Source organism: Mustela erminea, chromosome 10, assembly GCF_009829155.1.
Source record: "Mustela erminea isolate mMusErm1 chromosome 10, mMusErm1.Pri, whole genome shotgun sequence".
Taxonomy (NCBI): Eukaryota; Metazoa; Chordata; class Mammalia; order Carnivora; family Mustelidae; genus Mustela; species Mustela erminea.
This window is the reverse complement of record NC_045623.1, coordinates 74,858,199-74,872,950: the sequence shown is the minus strand read 5'-3', so window position 1 is coordinate 74,872,950 and position 14,752 is coordinate 74,858,199. Positions and strand designations below refer to the sequence as shown.

The window sequence follows — 14,752 nt, the reverse complement described above, 5'->3', positions numbered from 1 at the left end:
GATCCCAGGACCAAAGGCAGCCACTTAACTGACTGAGCCACCCAGGTACCCCTAGCACAAGGATTATATATGTGGTAAATTCTAAGTGGTCTTATCCTTAATTTCCTAGCTGAGCATCTCCTCCCTGATTTAATAAATTAAAATTAAAATCAAAACATTTAAATAAATTTAGATTTATTTATCTATTCAAATAAACTTAGATAATTTATTATAAACACATTTAAATAAATTTAAATATTTAAAGTAATGCCACTTTCCTCAAGAGGCCTACTGAGGGCAAGAAGCATTCTGAGTCCTGACCATACTCATTCCAGGAGCCTGCTCCCCCCCTAGACAGTGTGGCCATGCCTAAAGTGAAGGTAGGAACAATGTCAGACAAATTCTACAATCAGGACAGTTCCTGAGAAGTCATCCATGTCTTCCTCTAAGAAGGAATGTCTATGAGAGGGAACTTCCTTCTTAGGAAAGCCTCCTCTCTGTGCCTATGTTTGCTTCATCACAGTAATGATTACACAGTATTTATCTGCTTGTTTATGAAATAATGCAGATCTCCTCATGACCAGCCAAAGTAAAAGGTTGAAGGTGTTCACACTATACTCTCTCCAGTACGAGAAAACTGCAAAGGTACAGATGTGGAGAATTTTAGCTCTGGACCCATTAGGAAGGCACAGGCAGTGTGCCTATTGTCATTCTCCAGCATGGCCAGAGTGCTGGTCAGGGCGCTATGTGTGGTGGCCACACTGGCCGAGGGGCGCCGTGCCAGGACTGGCTGCACTGGCAGAGTGAAGGCTAATCGCTCAGCCCTTATCCCCAGGATCTCCTCCCTTCATTACATTTCAACCATGGCCTCTCCAGACCTCTCTGCCACACAGTGCCGGGCTGGTACTTCAGAGCACTCATCCCTAGTCTTGCTTGCAGACGAGCCTGACAAACTCTAGTCACAGAAGTGAGAAATGAGACCTGAAAGTCAAATTAAGGATGGTTTCTAACAACTCTGACCCTAAACTCGGGCTAACTTTATTGAGGACTGTCCTTGGTAAACGTGGGACTGGTTATGATTTTTCATAAAGTCTCTGGCTTGGATTCTCTTGGATCTTTGCCCAATCCAGGGCAAAGCCAGCTTGAGGTCTGGGGCTGGGGCTATACCTATCATACAGTGTGGGTCCTCAAGATTTCTGAGCCAGGTTTTCTTCAGGGACTACATCCCAATCCCGATTTTCAACCATTATCATTCTACTTCACCTTCCCTCTTCACTTCTCAGCTTACACCTGCACTGAGCGTTTTCACAGAGTTCTACCTGAAACCATGTCCAGAGCTAATCTTTTCATCCTCTCATCTCCATTGTCCCGCATGCCACTCTAGGGTAGTTCCCTCAGTCACCTAACTTGCCCTCTTCTCGTCTCCACCCTTTACTGCCCCGTTTCCATTTCACAGTCTCCTCACCCCTCCCTCCTCAGGCCTTCCTCCTGTGCCCGCTACATCGTAAAGAGCTCCCCTACATCCTCAGTATCTTCACTGTCTCCTCACTCCAACCTCCTTTAGCTAAACGTGACTTATCTTTTAGAGCACTGCTTCCCCTTCAATAGAAGCTGCTCATTCTCCGTATCTCACAAACCTCAGGGTTAAAAGGAGGGGTTAGCTCTCTGATGCTACTTCCAGACACTTCCCTCTCATAGACATTCCTTCTTCGAGGCTCTACCATTTGCCTATACTTTGTTCCTTTACCTTCTTAGGAAAGCCTCCTCTCTGTGCCTATGTTTGCTTCATCACAGTAATGATTACACAGTATTTATCTGCTTGTTTATGAAATAATGCAGATCTCCTCATGACCAGAACAGGAGAAAGGTGCTGAATCCAGAGGCCAAAAGTCAGCCTTATTAGGGATCTGAGCCCTTCTTTGGAGCCATATGGACTAGGCCCACCACTTTCCTTTTTGCTGCACCTGAGGCCCAACCCAATGGTACCCTTGACATGCCAGGTCTTGCTCAACCTTGGGAATGAGAGGGATTCTGAACAAGTCACTAGGTACTTAATGAAGAAATAAGACAAAGGCTCAGTCTGTTTAGGGCAGGAGCTCCCACGATCCCTCTTCTAAGCCCTTCCTCTTACCTGCCTGTTTGCTTCCATGTAGAGTCCCAGGGTGCTTACTCGAGAGCAGAGACCCTCTTTCATGATATGGACATAGCAGCGCACCTGTGATTTGGATAAGTCTTCGCACCTGTCTCCTCGACAGATATTCCAGCAGGCATCATAGGGAGCAAAGGTCAGCGCATTGCCTTCTTTTATAAAACTGAAAATATCTTCAGAATAAACAGAGCAAACAGAGACTCAGTCACATTTCAAAAGAGGGTATAGCTCACACCTCCCTCCTTGGAACTTACCCATACAACATGAACCCTGAAGGAAATCCCATTAAAACCTTAAAGACTAAGTTAAATTCAAAGAGGCAACATGCTTTCCTGAACTTTGGAAATACTGTATGACAAAAAAAAAAAATGCTTTAAAAAGAGGTCTTAAAAGCCAAGTTTGACCAATAATGAAATACTACTAAGGACAATTAAATAGAGGACTCTTGTAAATCATTACATAAATTAAGCAAGGGTCCAGGCTTCAGCGACCAGCCATGTTGGCTTTGTGTTGCTAGCCTCTATGACCATATCTAGTAGTTGTGTTATGACAGAAATAGTAGAGGACTTGAAGCCAGAGTTATCTGGACTCCAGTTTTTCAATTCTTAAAACAAACATGTGAGATCTTTTATTGTATGATAAGAAAACTGGGGCCCAGGAGACTGAGTAACCTGCCTCAGGTCACAGAGCTAGTAAGTGGCAGAGTAAGATTTCAAACTGAGGTCTGTCTGATGCCAAGACCTGGTATCTTAACCGTCATGTTATACTGCCTCCATATATTCACTTGATAACTACTTTTTTGGAACACCTACTATGAACCCAAGACCGGCCAAGGACTAGGCAGGGGTATGACAGCAAATAAGACAGACCTCTCCCCTACATCCCAGAAAGGAGATAGTCTGATTGGCCTCTGCTTGAACTGTAATAGTATACTCCTTCACCCTTCTTCCCTTGATAGAAGAGGCTGAATTTAGTCAGGAATGGGGCTGCCCAGAGCCTAGAGAACAGGGTAACTGAGAAGTAGGAAATAGAGTTTACTCAAATCAGTCTGGTGAGAAATACAGCCAAACCATGGCTATGAATCGGAGAATGGACTTGAGGCATGATTAGCTAATCCTTGAAGAGCACAGTGACAGAATCTGCTTGAGCAAGCCTACGCAGAGCTCAGGGAATAGTGTCAGCTACCCTGTTTTGCCTGGTGGTTAGACAAGAAGCTGTTGTCTTGTTGGCTAGCTACTCTTTCCAAATGTGCTGCTAACCCCTATTACTACAGCAATCCAAGCACTGACCTAAGGACTTGAGCTCCTTTTTCTTTAGATCCTCCTCTTTGTCTTCTTGTCCTTGTTGTGAGGAAGCTGAGGAGAACTGTTTTCTTATTAGGTATGGAATTAGTTCACTCCTGATGGAAGTGATTGACCTAGGAAGAAAGAGTGGTCAAATATGAGAAATCTGACTGTCTGGATGCTATGGGGTCAAAAACTCTACATCCAAGGAAAAGCCAAATTCCCTCCTGTCATGCCACCTTGGGACTGACAGAGATCAAAAGTGGCCTGGATTTGGTAGTTCTGGAGAAGTGGAGGATCTAAGTTCTCTATCACTTCAAGCTGGAGGTAGGAGTGTAGTGTAGGGATCATGACCAGAGCCAAAGGCAGAGGCTTTAACCCACTGAGCCACCCAGGCGCCCTATACACACAGTTTTAAAATATATATATATATATATTTAAAGATTTTATTTATTTGAGAGAGAGAATGAGAGAGAGAGAGAGAGCATGATGGGGAGAGGTCAGAGGGAGAAGCAGACTCCCTGCCGAGCAGGGAGCCGGATGTGGGACTTGATCCCAGGACTCCAGGATCATGACCTGAGCTGAAGGCAGATGCTTAACTGTCTGAGCCACCCAGGCGCCCCTTAAATGTATATTTTAATATTTTATTTATGTCTTTGATTTTAGTATATGTGCTGCTGAAGTAAGCACTTGTTTATTTGAGAGAGAGAGAGAGCACAAGCCAGGGGAGAGACAGAGGGAGAGAGAGAGAAGCAGGCTCCCCACTGAGCAGGGAGCCCAACTTGGGGCTTGATCCTAAGACCCTGGGATGATGACCTGAGCCAAAGGCAGACACTTAACCCACAGAGCCACCCAGGCACCCCCAGAAAATAGTCTCTTACAATAACCAATTTACATGGTATATATGCACATGTGTTTCTGTGTGTGAGTATATTTTAACATGCTGCCTTGACTCTTAACCAGCAATAACCTATTTGAAGGAAGAATGCTCCAGTCTTGAAAAACGTTGTTTATTTTTTTTCAAAGATTTATCTATTTATTTTAGAGAGGAAGGGCAGCGAGAGGGAGAGCCGCTCAAGCAGACTCCCCACTTGGACCTTGATCCCCCGACCTTGTGATCATGACCTGAACTGAAACCAAGAGTCAATGCTCAACTGACTGAGCCACCCAGGTGCCCTGAGAAAAGTTGTTTAAAAACATTAAAAAATTTTCTCTATAAAGGACTTGCATATCTTGTTAGATTAATCTTAAGTATCTTACATCATTTGTTTATATTATAGTGTCTTTTATTTATTTATTTTTAAGATTCTATTTTTATTTATTTGACACAGAGATAAAGTTAGTGAGCACACAAACGGGGGCGACAGGGAGAGGGAGAAGTGGGCTCTCCGCTGAGCAAGGAGCCTGATGCAGGACTCTATCCCAGGACCCTGGGATTATGACCTGAGCTGAAGGCACACACTTACCTGACAGAGCCACTCAGGCACCCCTTATACAATGCCTTTTAAAATCTTTTTTTGTTTGTTTTAAATATTTTATTTATTTGACAGAGAGAGAGAGAGAGATCGATCCATCACAAGTAGGTAGGCAGAGAGAGAGAGAGAGGGAAGCGGGCTCCCTGCTGAGCAGAGAGCCCCCGCATAGGGCTCGATCCTAGGACCCAGAGGTCATGACTCGGAGCTGAAGGCAGAGGCATAACACACTGAGCAATCCAGGCGCCCTAAACAGTGCCTTTTAAACAATTATTTCCTTCCTGTTGGTTTGCAGAAATTTAATTTACTCTGTATTTTAATCTCGTGGCCAATATCTCACTAAACAACTTTGCTAATTCTAATAATTTATCTGTACATTCCGACAACCATACCAACTATGAAAACAAGACTTTTTTTTCTTCCTTTCTAATCCCTGTAACAGGGAAGAAGGGACTCAATCCTTAATACAGTGAGTACGCTTTTGAAATATAAGCACAGAGACAAACGCAAGATTTTTAGTTTTCTCTTTCACGCTGTGACCTTGTCAGAATTTTAAATCATTAATTAATTTATTTAGGATTTAACAAGCAACAATTAATATGCCAATTACTGTGCTAGGCCTTGGAAATCTACTTTCCAACTTCAAAGAATTCATAATCCAGTGGACAGGAGCCTGATCCAGGATTTAAGGAAGAGGGTAGAAGGAGACGATTCTGATCAGGTAGGCAAGGAAGCCAAGTCATAGAAGCCTTCTGCAGCAGTCTCTAGTCAGGACTGAGACGCTAGTGGGGATTTTTAAGCAGGAAAATGTACTCATCAGTTTTATTTCTTTGTTAGATGATTCTGTTAGCAGTGGAAACAGGCCTGATATAAGGAGAATGAAGACAGGGAGATGAGTTACAAGACTCTTAAAGATGAGATAATACGGCCCGAGAGAGACACGGGGTGGTGGTGGTGGTGGTTAAAGTACAAGCCGCCCTATAAACCCGACTGCCACAGCCTACTTCACACCCCCACCCCTACCCCCATTCAGAGAAGCTCTTCAGGCTGACAAGGGACCACACAGATGGAGTGCCACAGGAAGGCAAGACAGAGGCAGAGGCCGAGGAGGGTAAGCAAAATTATGAACCTTGGAGCTACACAGTTCATGGTTTTTGTCATTTTTAAAGGATCAAGTCAGACATCTTTGAAAAATTCTGTGTAAACTGGAAGCTCTTGTACTGAATTTCAATGTGATTTTTCTCCTAATCCTTTGATGGAGATTAAAATTTCCATATGAATACAAAGAATGAAACAACACTTACTCTTAGCTCTTTTTCTCCCCTTTTAAGGCACAAAACCAGTTGGGTAGCAAATGTTCCTTGGCCCCCTCTGGTGGAAAACAAGTCAATTCCCTTTGAAAAAATGACAAAGCATGGGCAGCTGGGGGATTTCAGAGCCATGATATTCACATTATGGGGCAAAGAGAACTGTCACTGCAGAAGCAAATAAACAAGCCTTGGCACACAGCCCCTTAGGGCAGAGCTCTTGAAGATCAGACGGTGATTTAAAGAGAGGACTTGAAACAGTCCTGCCAGGCCCACCTGCCTCTCTGCTGGCACTCAGTGTCAGGTCCATTCCCATAATGCAGTTAGCTCAGCAGCATTACAGAGGACAAAATTACTCTTCCTGCTTCCTACTCAAAGTAGAGGCAGCTCAATGCTATCCCAAGAAGTGGGATAGGCCACTGTGAACCTTTGTGAACGTCCTGACCTTGGGGCCCAAGATAAGCAGCTGGATCTACTGCCCTGGGCCTGGGCAACCTCACTTTTCCCCTTTCCTTCTAGATACACCTGCCACGTCTCATGAATTATAAGCTTCCATGAAATAAGAAATCACAAAAGAGAATAATAGATTTTGGTTATTAGTTATGAACAACTCTACCAAATTAAAGACAAAATAATTGCTATCAATAGGATAAAAGATTAATACCCTAAATAGATACATGTTAAAAAATACTTTTAAATAAGTAAAAATTGGGCGCCTGGATGGCTCAGTGGGTTAAAGCCTCTGCCTTCTGCTCAGGTCATGATCCCAGGGTCCTGGGATCAAGCCTTGCATTGGGCTCTCCGCTGAGCGTGGAGCCTGCTTCCTCCTCTCTCTGTCTCTGCCTGCCTCTCTGCCTACTTCTGATCTCTGTCTGTCAAATAAATAAATAAAATCTTTAAAAAAAAAAAAAAAGAAGTAAAAATTAAAACAAGATGCGATTTCTCCCCCAATCAAACTAGCAGATTAAAAACAATTTTTTTTAGGGGTGCCTGGGTGGTTCAGTCAGTTAAGCAACTGCTCAAGTCATGTTCTCAGGGTCCTGGGATCAGCCCCACCACCCCTTCCATCGAGCATCCTCCTGGCTCATGACCTGAACCCAAGGTAGATGCTTAGCCAATGGAGCCACAAATAAACTTTTTTTTTTTTTAAAGATTTTATTTATTTAAAAATGAATAAATAGACAGACAGAGAGATAGAGAGCATAAGTAGACAGAGCAGCAGGCAGAGGGACAGGGAGAAGCAAACTCCCTGCTGAGCAGGGAGCCTGATTCAGGACTTGATCCCAGAACCCTGGCAGCCACTTAACTGACTGAGCCACTCAGGTGTCCCCAAATAAGTAAAATCTTAAAAAAAAAAAATTTTTTTTTTAAGACTTTATGTATTTATTTGAAAGACTGAGTGAAGGCTGTGGGGGTGAGTCTATGTTGGGGGAGGGAAGAGCAGACTCTGCCCTGAGCCCAGGAACCCAACCTGGTGCTCAATTCCAGGACCCTGAGATCACAACAAGATCACTACCTTGAGCTGAAACCAAGAGTCAGATACTCAAATGACTAAGTCACCCCGGTGCCCCTCAAATGAACAGATTTAAAATAATTCTCATTACCGATAAGGATGTTTTGAGACAGTTACTCTCAAACTATGGGAGTTAGAGTATAAACTAGTAAAATCTTTTCTGAAAAGAAACTAGCAATACATAGAAAAAGTGTTCAAGATATTCATATTATTTGACTCTGTAATTCTATTTCTATAAAGCTATCCAAGGAAAACACATTATGCTCAATAAATATTTGCTGAATACATGAATGAAAATTTCAGATTATAAAAAGGATCTTTGAGGGGCGCCTGGGTGGCACGGTTGGTTGAGTGCCCCACTCTTGGTTTTGGCTCAGGTTATGATCTCAGGGTCGTGAGACTGAGCCCCATGTTGGGCTCTGCGCTGGGTGTGCGAGTCTTTCTCCCTCTCCCTGGTCTCCCTCTTCCTTGTTCTCTCTCTCTCTAAAATAAATAAAGAAATAAATCTTTTAAAAAAAAAAAAATCTTTGGGGAAAAAAAATCATTCCTCTTAATGTTATTTATAAAAATAGGAAACAACCAAATATTCAACAATGGAAGAAGAAGAATACTACATCTATGTAACAGAATATCATACAGGCAAAGCTCTGATTGTAAAGAACATTTTAATGACACAGGAAAATGCTCATGAAATAGTACTGAATAAAGAAAATGAAATGCTCATGTAATAATACTGAATAAAGAAAAAAAACAAATTATTTTTACAGCATGATTTCAAGTATGTATATGTATATATAAAAATAAAATAATGGGAAGAAATACACTAAAATGCTCTTAGTTATCACACAGTAGAATTATGGGTAATATTTTGTTTTGATATTTTTTGAATTTTCCAAATCCATAGTCATAAGCCATTCCTTATTTCTTCTTCCCTTACCTTCTGTGGCATCACTCTCTTGATCTGCTCCTATTTCTGATACTTCCTTCCCCTAAAATAGTGGGTGTTTCTTAGTATTTTTCTTTTTTTTTTTTTTAAAGATTTTATTTATTTTTTTGACAGAGAGAGAGAGATCATGAGTAGGCAGAGAGACAAGCAGAGAGGGAGGGGGAAGCAGGCCCCCTGCTGAGTAGAGAGCCAGATGCGGGACTCTGAGACCACGACCCGAGCCGAAGGCAGAGGCTTAACCCACTGAGCCACCCAGGCGCCCAGTATTTTTCTTTTTGTCTACCATTTTTCTCATGCTATTTATCTCCCTGAGACTGATCATCACTTCGCTGCTTATTCCCAAATGTGGACCCATAGCCAAGACCTCTTCTCCTTTACTTTAGTCTCCCAATTCCAACTGTTGGATGGACCCTGCCATTTGGATGACCCAGATACCGTAATTTCAATGTCTAAAACTGAATGCATCATCATTTCCCCAAATCTCTCCTCACCAACATTTGTTATCTTGCTTAGTGATATGAAGATTCATTTAGTCACACAAGCAAGAAATCTAGTAACCACCTGACTCTTCCATCTTCCTGCACTCTTCACATAACCGTTCACCAAACACTGCTGACTTTTATGCCCTAAATCTCTTTTCAAAAACTGTCAACTTCTTTCTATCTCTATTGCCACAGCTTAGTCTAAGCCGCTGTCCTCATTTGTTTGGATTGCTTCAACTGCTTTGAATTGGTCTTCCTCCCTCCAGTCTTACCTCTTGAAATCTGTCCTTCATATTGTAGACAGAATACTCTCTCTAAAGTATAATCTGATCATGTGTCTTATTTTCTATCTAACCCTCCATATTGTGGTTTTCCTAAAGTACAAATCTGATCTTACCTCCTTAAATTGAATGTTTAGGATAGTGGTTACTTCTGTGTGTTGTGAGGGATAGTTACTGTCTGGTAGGTAGCATCAGGAGAGCTCCTGGAAATCTGGTAATGTTGTTTCTTGACTAGAGTAGTAGTTATAAGGATGGGTTCACTGCTCTCAAATATCATTTCGCCTTAGAAGTCTTTCATAACACTTCTAGCTTCTGAACTCTCACAGCAAAGAGAATTATATACTATTTTCAAATCCATATCATTTTTGAGCGTAATGTTAGGAAATTAACAGACATCATCTCAAATTCTTACAGCAATCCTCATGGTAGGTATTACTGTCCTTATTTTATAAGAGAGGTAATTAGAGCTTAGAAAGATTAATTTCCTTTCTTTTTTGAGAAATATTTTATTTATTTACTTGTCAGAGAGAGAGAGAGAGCGAGCGAGCATACAGGCAGGCAGAGGCAGAGGGGAAGCAGGCTCCCCACCGAGCAAGGAGACTGATATGGGTCTCAATACCAAGACGCTGGGATCATGACCTGAGCCGAAGGCAGTCACTTAACTGAGCCATCCAGGCATCCCTAAGTATCTTTCTTAAGGTTACTACAGCTTTATAATTGGCAGAGCTGAGACTTACTTCGTATCTATCCCAAAGACCATGACTCTTTCCACTACGCCATAGTAATTAGTAACCTGTTTATTGCAACCGTAGCACTTTCCATAGGATTTATAATTTTTTGCTTATTGTTTATACAGATAGACATGTAGGAAGTGCTAAATAAATATTTATTTGAATGAGTGAATTAGTAAATGTGTAAATGACTGTCATCCCTCTAGGCCAGACAGCTGCCAATACTTTCTTCTTCTGATTTTTGGACATTGAAAGTAGAGCTTTCCTTATCTGGAACTGTAATAAACTCTAAATATGTTTTTCTATTATTAATATTACTACCATTAAAAATCCAACATTTGAAAAAACATATGATTATTAGTTCTGCTGAAATCTGATATTTTAGCATTTTGCCTTGGTCTCTGATCAAGTCTTCCCTGTGGCTTCAAGCTTCCAGGGAAGGACTAAAAATTATGTCCATGGCAAAGGAAAACATTTGGCTACTTTTCAGTCTCTGTAAGCAAATCACAAGAACAAATCCTCTAAATATCTTTTACTTCAAGTCAGTCCTTCGAAATATTAGTTAGGAAAGAGGTAGAAGAGGAAACCTACTTTTATAGGGCCTGGAACTCAAGTCTACAGAACACAGTATTAAGGGCTTGGGTTTTCTTGCCTCTTCTTTCAGCTCTTGAAGCAGAGCTCTAATTGGGAGGATATGGTGATTGCTAAGTTAACTCTGTGCTTTGTTTTCAGGCTCCACCCAACCCCACAAAGTAAATAGATACAATGTGAAATAGTAAACAGGAAATTATTTTAGATTAAAAGGTACTGACTTTATTATTATTTTTTGAAGATTTTATTAATTTATTTGACAGGCAGAGATCACAAGTAAGCAGAGAGGCAGGCAGAGAGAGAGGAAGGGAAGCAGGTTCCCTGTTGAGCAGAGAGCCCGACACGGGGCTCAATCCCAGGATCCCAGGACCCTGGGACCATGATTCGAGGGGAAGGCAGAGGCTTTAACCTACTGTGCCACCCAGGCATCCCAAAGGTACTGACTTTAAAGCTAGGTATTTGGCGTACAGTATTCTGTGATACCATTTTCCTTTTTAACAAAAACAATGAAAATGGCTATGAGAATAAATTTTCAGTGTGGTGGTAATGGCTTGAGAAAGAAAAACATGTTCACATCCTACAGGATGGAGAGATTGTTTAGGGTTATGTCAATCGAATAAGTACTCAAAGAATATACTTGGGTATTTATTGATGTTTGTTGCTTTGAGTTTTTAAAAATTTATGGTAAGTCCAACTCATTTTTTAAAAATGTAAAAACTATTTTTTAAAATGTATATTTAATAAAATACATTAATTTTAAATGTACAGTTTGGCGAGTTTTGTCAAATGTATACTACTATAACTGTGACCCCAAAGGAAGATATCAACCACCCCAGTTCCCTTATGCTTTTATTATACCATTATACTACTCTACTATACTCTAATACTACTTACCACATTTTATTGTAATAATTTGTTTAACCTATCCCCCTCACCCTAAACTGTGAGGAACCTGAAAGCAGAAACTTCATGTTTTTATCTTTACTACCTAGCAACGCAGTGCCTGACACACTGTGGGTGATCAATTAAAAGTTAATTTGAGTTCTTAGTGTGCACCAACTACTGCTCTCAGCTCTTTTTCTAATTTCAATTTTATTTTTTAATTTAATTAATTTTTTAAAAAGAGATTTTATTTATTTATTTGACAGAGACAGACACACCGAGAGAGGGAACACAAGCAGGGGGAGTGGCAGAGGAAGAAGCAGGCTACCCGCTGAGCAGGGAGCCCCATATGGGACTCGATCCCAGGACCGTGGGATCATGACCTGAGCTGAAGGCAGACGATTAACGACTCAGTCACCCAAGTGCCCCTCAATTTTATTTTTTTAAGTAGGCTCCACACCCAGGGTAGAGCCCAACATGGGACTTGAACTTATGACCCCGAGATCAAGACCTGAGCTGAGATCAAGAGCTGGACGCTTAACCAACTGACCCACGGAGATGCCCCTGCTCTCAGCTCTTTACAAGTATTTTCAACAACAACCATATGGGTCAGGTACTATTATTCCCAATTTTCAGATGAGAAAAGTGAGGTTTAGAAAATCAGACACCCATCCAAGGTCACACAGCTCAGTTTCTAAACTTCTCTTGTCAAAGGCAGTGCAGGTTTTCTTTTCTCCATAGCTTTCCCTATAGCTTTTCTACTTGGTCAACTACAGAAAACCTCATCTCTTCTTCCACTACTGGTATTACTGATGTATCTATCATATTTCTTCGGTTGAACTATCATCACATCTCTTCTCACGCCATTCACCAAGCATATATTAAGTGAGTTAGCAGCAATCCAGGTAGGTATCTAATCTCAAAAGAATTTGGGTAGAAGACATTAACATGTAAACATCTGAAAAATAAAAATGATCCCCTGCCCAAAAAAACCACAGGGCAAATACGTTGCCGTCTACAGGTTAAAGACAGTGGGGGATTGCTAAAGTGTCCTTTCTTGAAGGAGTGCCTGCCAGGTTTACTCTTCCCTTCCATCCCTAAAGGAGTCATCATTTTATAACCAGATAATTATAAGCTTCCTACTTACCTTGAAGGAGTCTCCTTCTCATCCAGCATGGTCTATGTTCTCCTGCCAGGTTGTACCACTGCTCATTCCAAAGGGACTATTCTGTTTGAAGATCTGTATCTCCCTGTTAAGCTTTCAAAGCATTCTACATGCTGCTCCCACCAAACTATTCAATCCCATGTCCCACAACTTTGAGACAAGACCTCCACTATTCCAGCTAGGAAGGAATAAAGAATATTTTGAGTACTATTCTCATTTGTCCTGTTTTTTTTCCTAATACATTGAACTTCGTCACTTTTCAATACAATGCCTTTAATCCCAATGATTCTGACAGGTGTAGGGTAGATAGGGGGAATGAAGAGATAAGGGTCTCTTTAACAGATCCTGAGATGGGGAGGTTGTCTGAGCGGAGGCTCTGTACCATTCTCTATTGCAGCAGGCTCTGGGAAAGTCCCATTAGAAAGAGCTTCTGGCTATGAGCCACAGACTCACCAAATTAAGGTTTGTCCTTAAGGCACAGAGCACTGCACTACACTTGCCAGGTGTGGGAATAGCTACCTGGTGGCCAGATGAGTTACAAAGGAGCTACAGCCGCGAGGATGAAGCTAGCTCTGGTGCAAAATTGTCTACATATCCCAGCATCAAAAGCTAAAATCCCATTAGCTAGTATTAAGGAGCACTGTTAGTTGTTTCTTTTTAAGGTGTGATAATGGCATTGAGGTATTTGATTAAAAGATAAAAAGACTTTATATTCTACAGATACATACACAGATATTTATAGATAATAACAATTGAAATAATTACATATGAAATTACATCATAATGACCTGCTTTAAAATAATCTGGCATGACAGTGAAGAGATGGGTGGTAGCACATACAAAACAAGACTGGCCATGAACTGATACTTGTCAAAGCTGTGTGGTGGATACAGGGGACTTCATGACTTTCTCTACTTTTGTATTTGTGTGAAGCGTGTTCTAGTAAGTGGTTAAAAAAATATTTCTACCACCACTGCATTCTTTCCCAACACACCACAGGGCCTACTTCACAGGGCTTTGTTTTCACTTGAGAAAAAACATGCCCGTAAAGGCCAAGAGTGAACTTCATTTTTGGAATACAGATAGCCCAGACTGGTGACTCGAAAACAGGTCCCGGAATTAATGTCTAATCTTGGTGCAAGTTTCCTTGCTATTTAAAAAGCAAAGTCCCGGGCTCCTGGGTGGCTCAGTGGGTTAAGCCGCTGCCTTCGGCTCAGGTCATGATCTCAGGATCCTGGGATGGAGTCCCGCATCGGGCTCTCTGCTCAGCGGGAAGCCTGCTTCCCTCTATTCTCTCTCTCTGCCTGCCTCTCTGTCTACTGTGAACTCTCTCTGTCAAATAAATAAATAAAATCTTAAAAAAAAAAAAAAAAAAAAAAAAGCAAAGTCCTGTAATTTACCCTGGAGCTTAGGCTGCAAATTTCCTGAGGGCAGGGCCCATGTCTGCTTATTTACCATTGAGCCCGCAGCCGATCTAGAACAATGCCTGCCTCATCACAGATGCTTAATAAATATTTATTGATTGAACAATAAAACAGAATTGTAAGTCAGAGGGGATCAAGGCAACAGGGTGTCCTAGGGTGGGGAAATAGAGAAATAACAATCCCTAGAAAAGTTTTCCAGGAGTCAAAATGACTTCTTTTGCCATTGGTTCTACACGGGTCTTCCGATGGGGGGGGATGTTAGCAGGTGTAGTCAGGGGTTGAGGGTTAGGATGCTGTAAGAAATAGACTGGGGCACAGAGGAACACTTTCCCTTCCCCTATCGTAATATTCCTGTATATATCTAAGTCTATCAGCTGAGGCCATGCTAGCATTTAAACTCCGGTTCTCAGACTATCTTCCTCAGCTGATCTGAGGAACTTGCTGCTGTGACACCAGCCCACTTGCTTTTCAGTCTACCAGTGCTATTCAAGGTAGAAACTTATCCAGCAGTCATCGAGGGAGACTGGCTGCTCCTCTTCTTAACCAT

General features: G+C 41.6%; 1 protein-coding gene across 3 annotated transcripts in view; it reads right to left on the bottom strand.

Annotated features, from left to right (window-relative positions):
• The window catches only part of EIF2B3 (eukaryotic translation initiation factor 2B subunit gamma), a 126,388-nt gene that overhangs the window by 30,944 nt on the left and 80,692 nt on the right, over positions 1-14,752 (bottom strand). For all 3 annotated transcript variants that reach the window (XM_032301697.1, XM_032301696.1, XM_032301695.1), the window contains exons 7-8: positions 3,418-3,545; positions 2,111-2,301 (exon numbers count right to left, since the gene is read on the bottom strand). In XM_032301697.1, the coding sequence (XP_032157588.1) occupies positions 2,111-2,301; positions 3,418-3,545 (319 nt within the window). The remainder of the gene's footprint in view (positions 1-2,110; positions 2,302-3,417; positions 3,546-14,752) is intronic.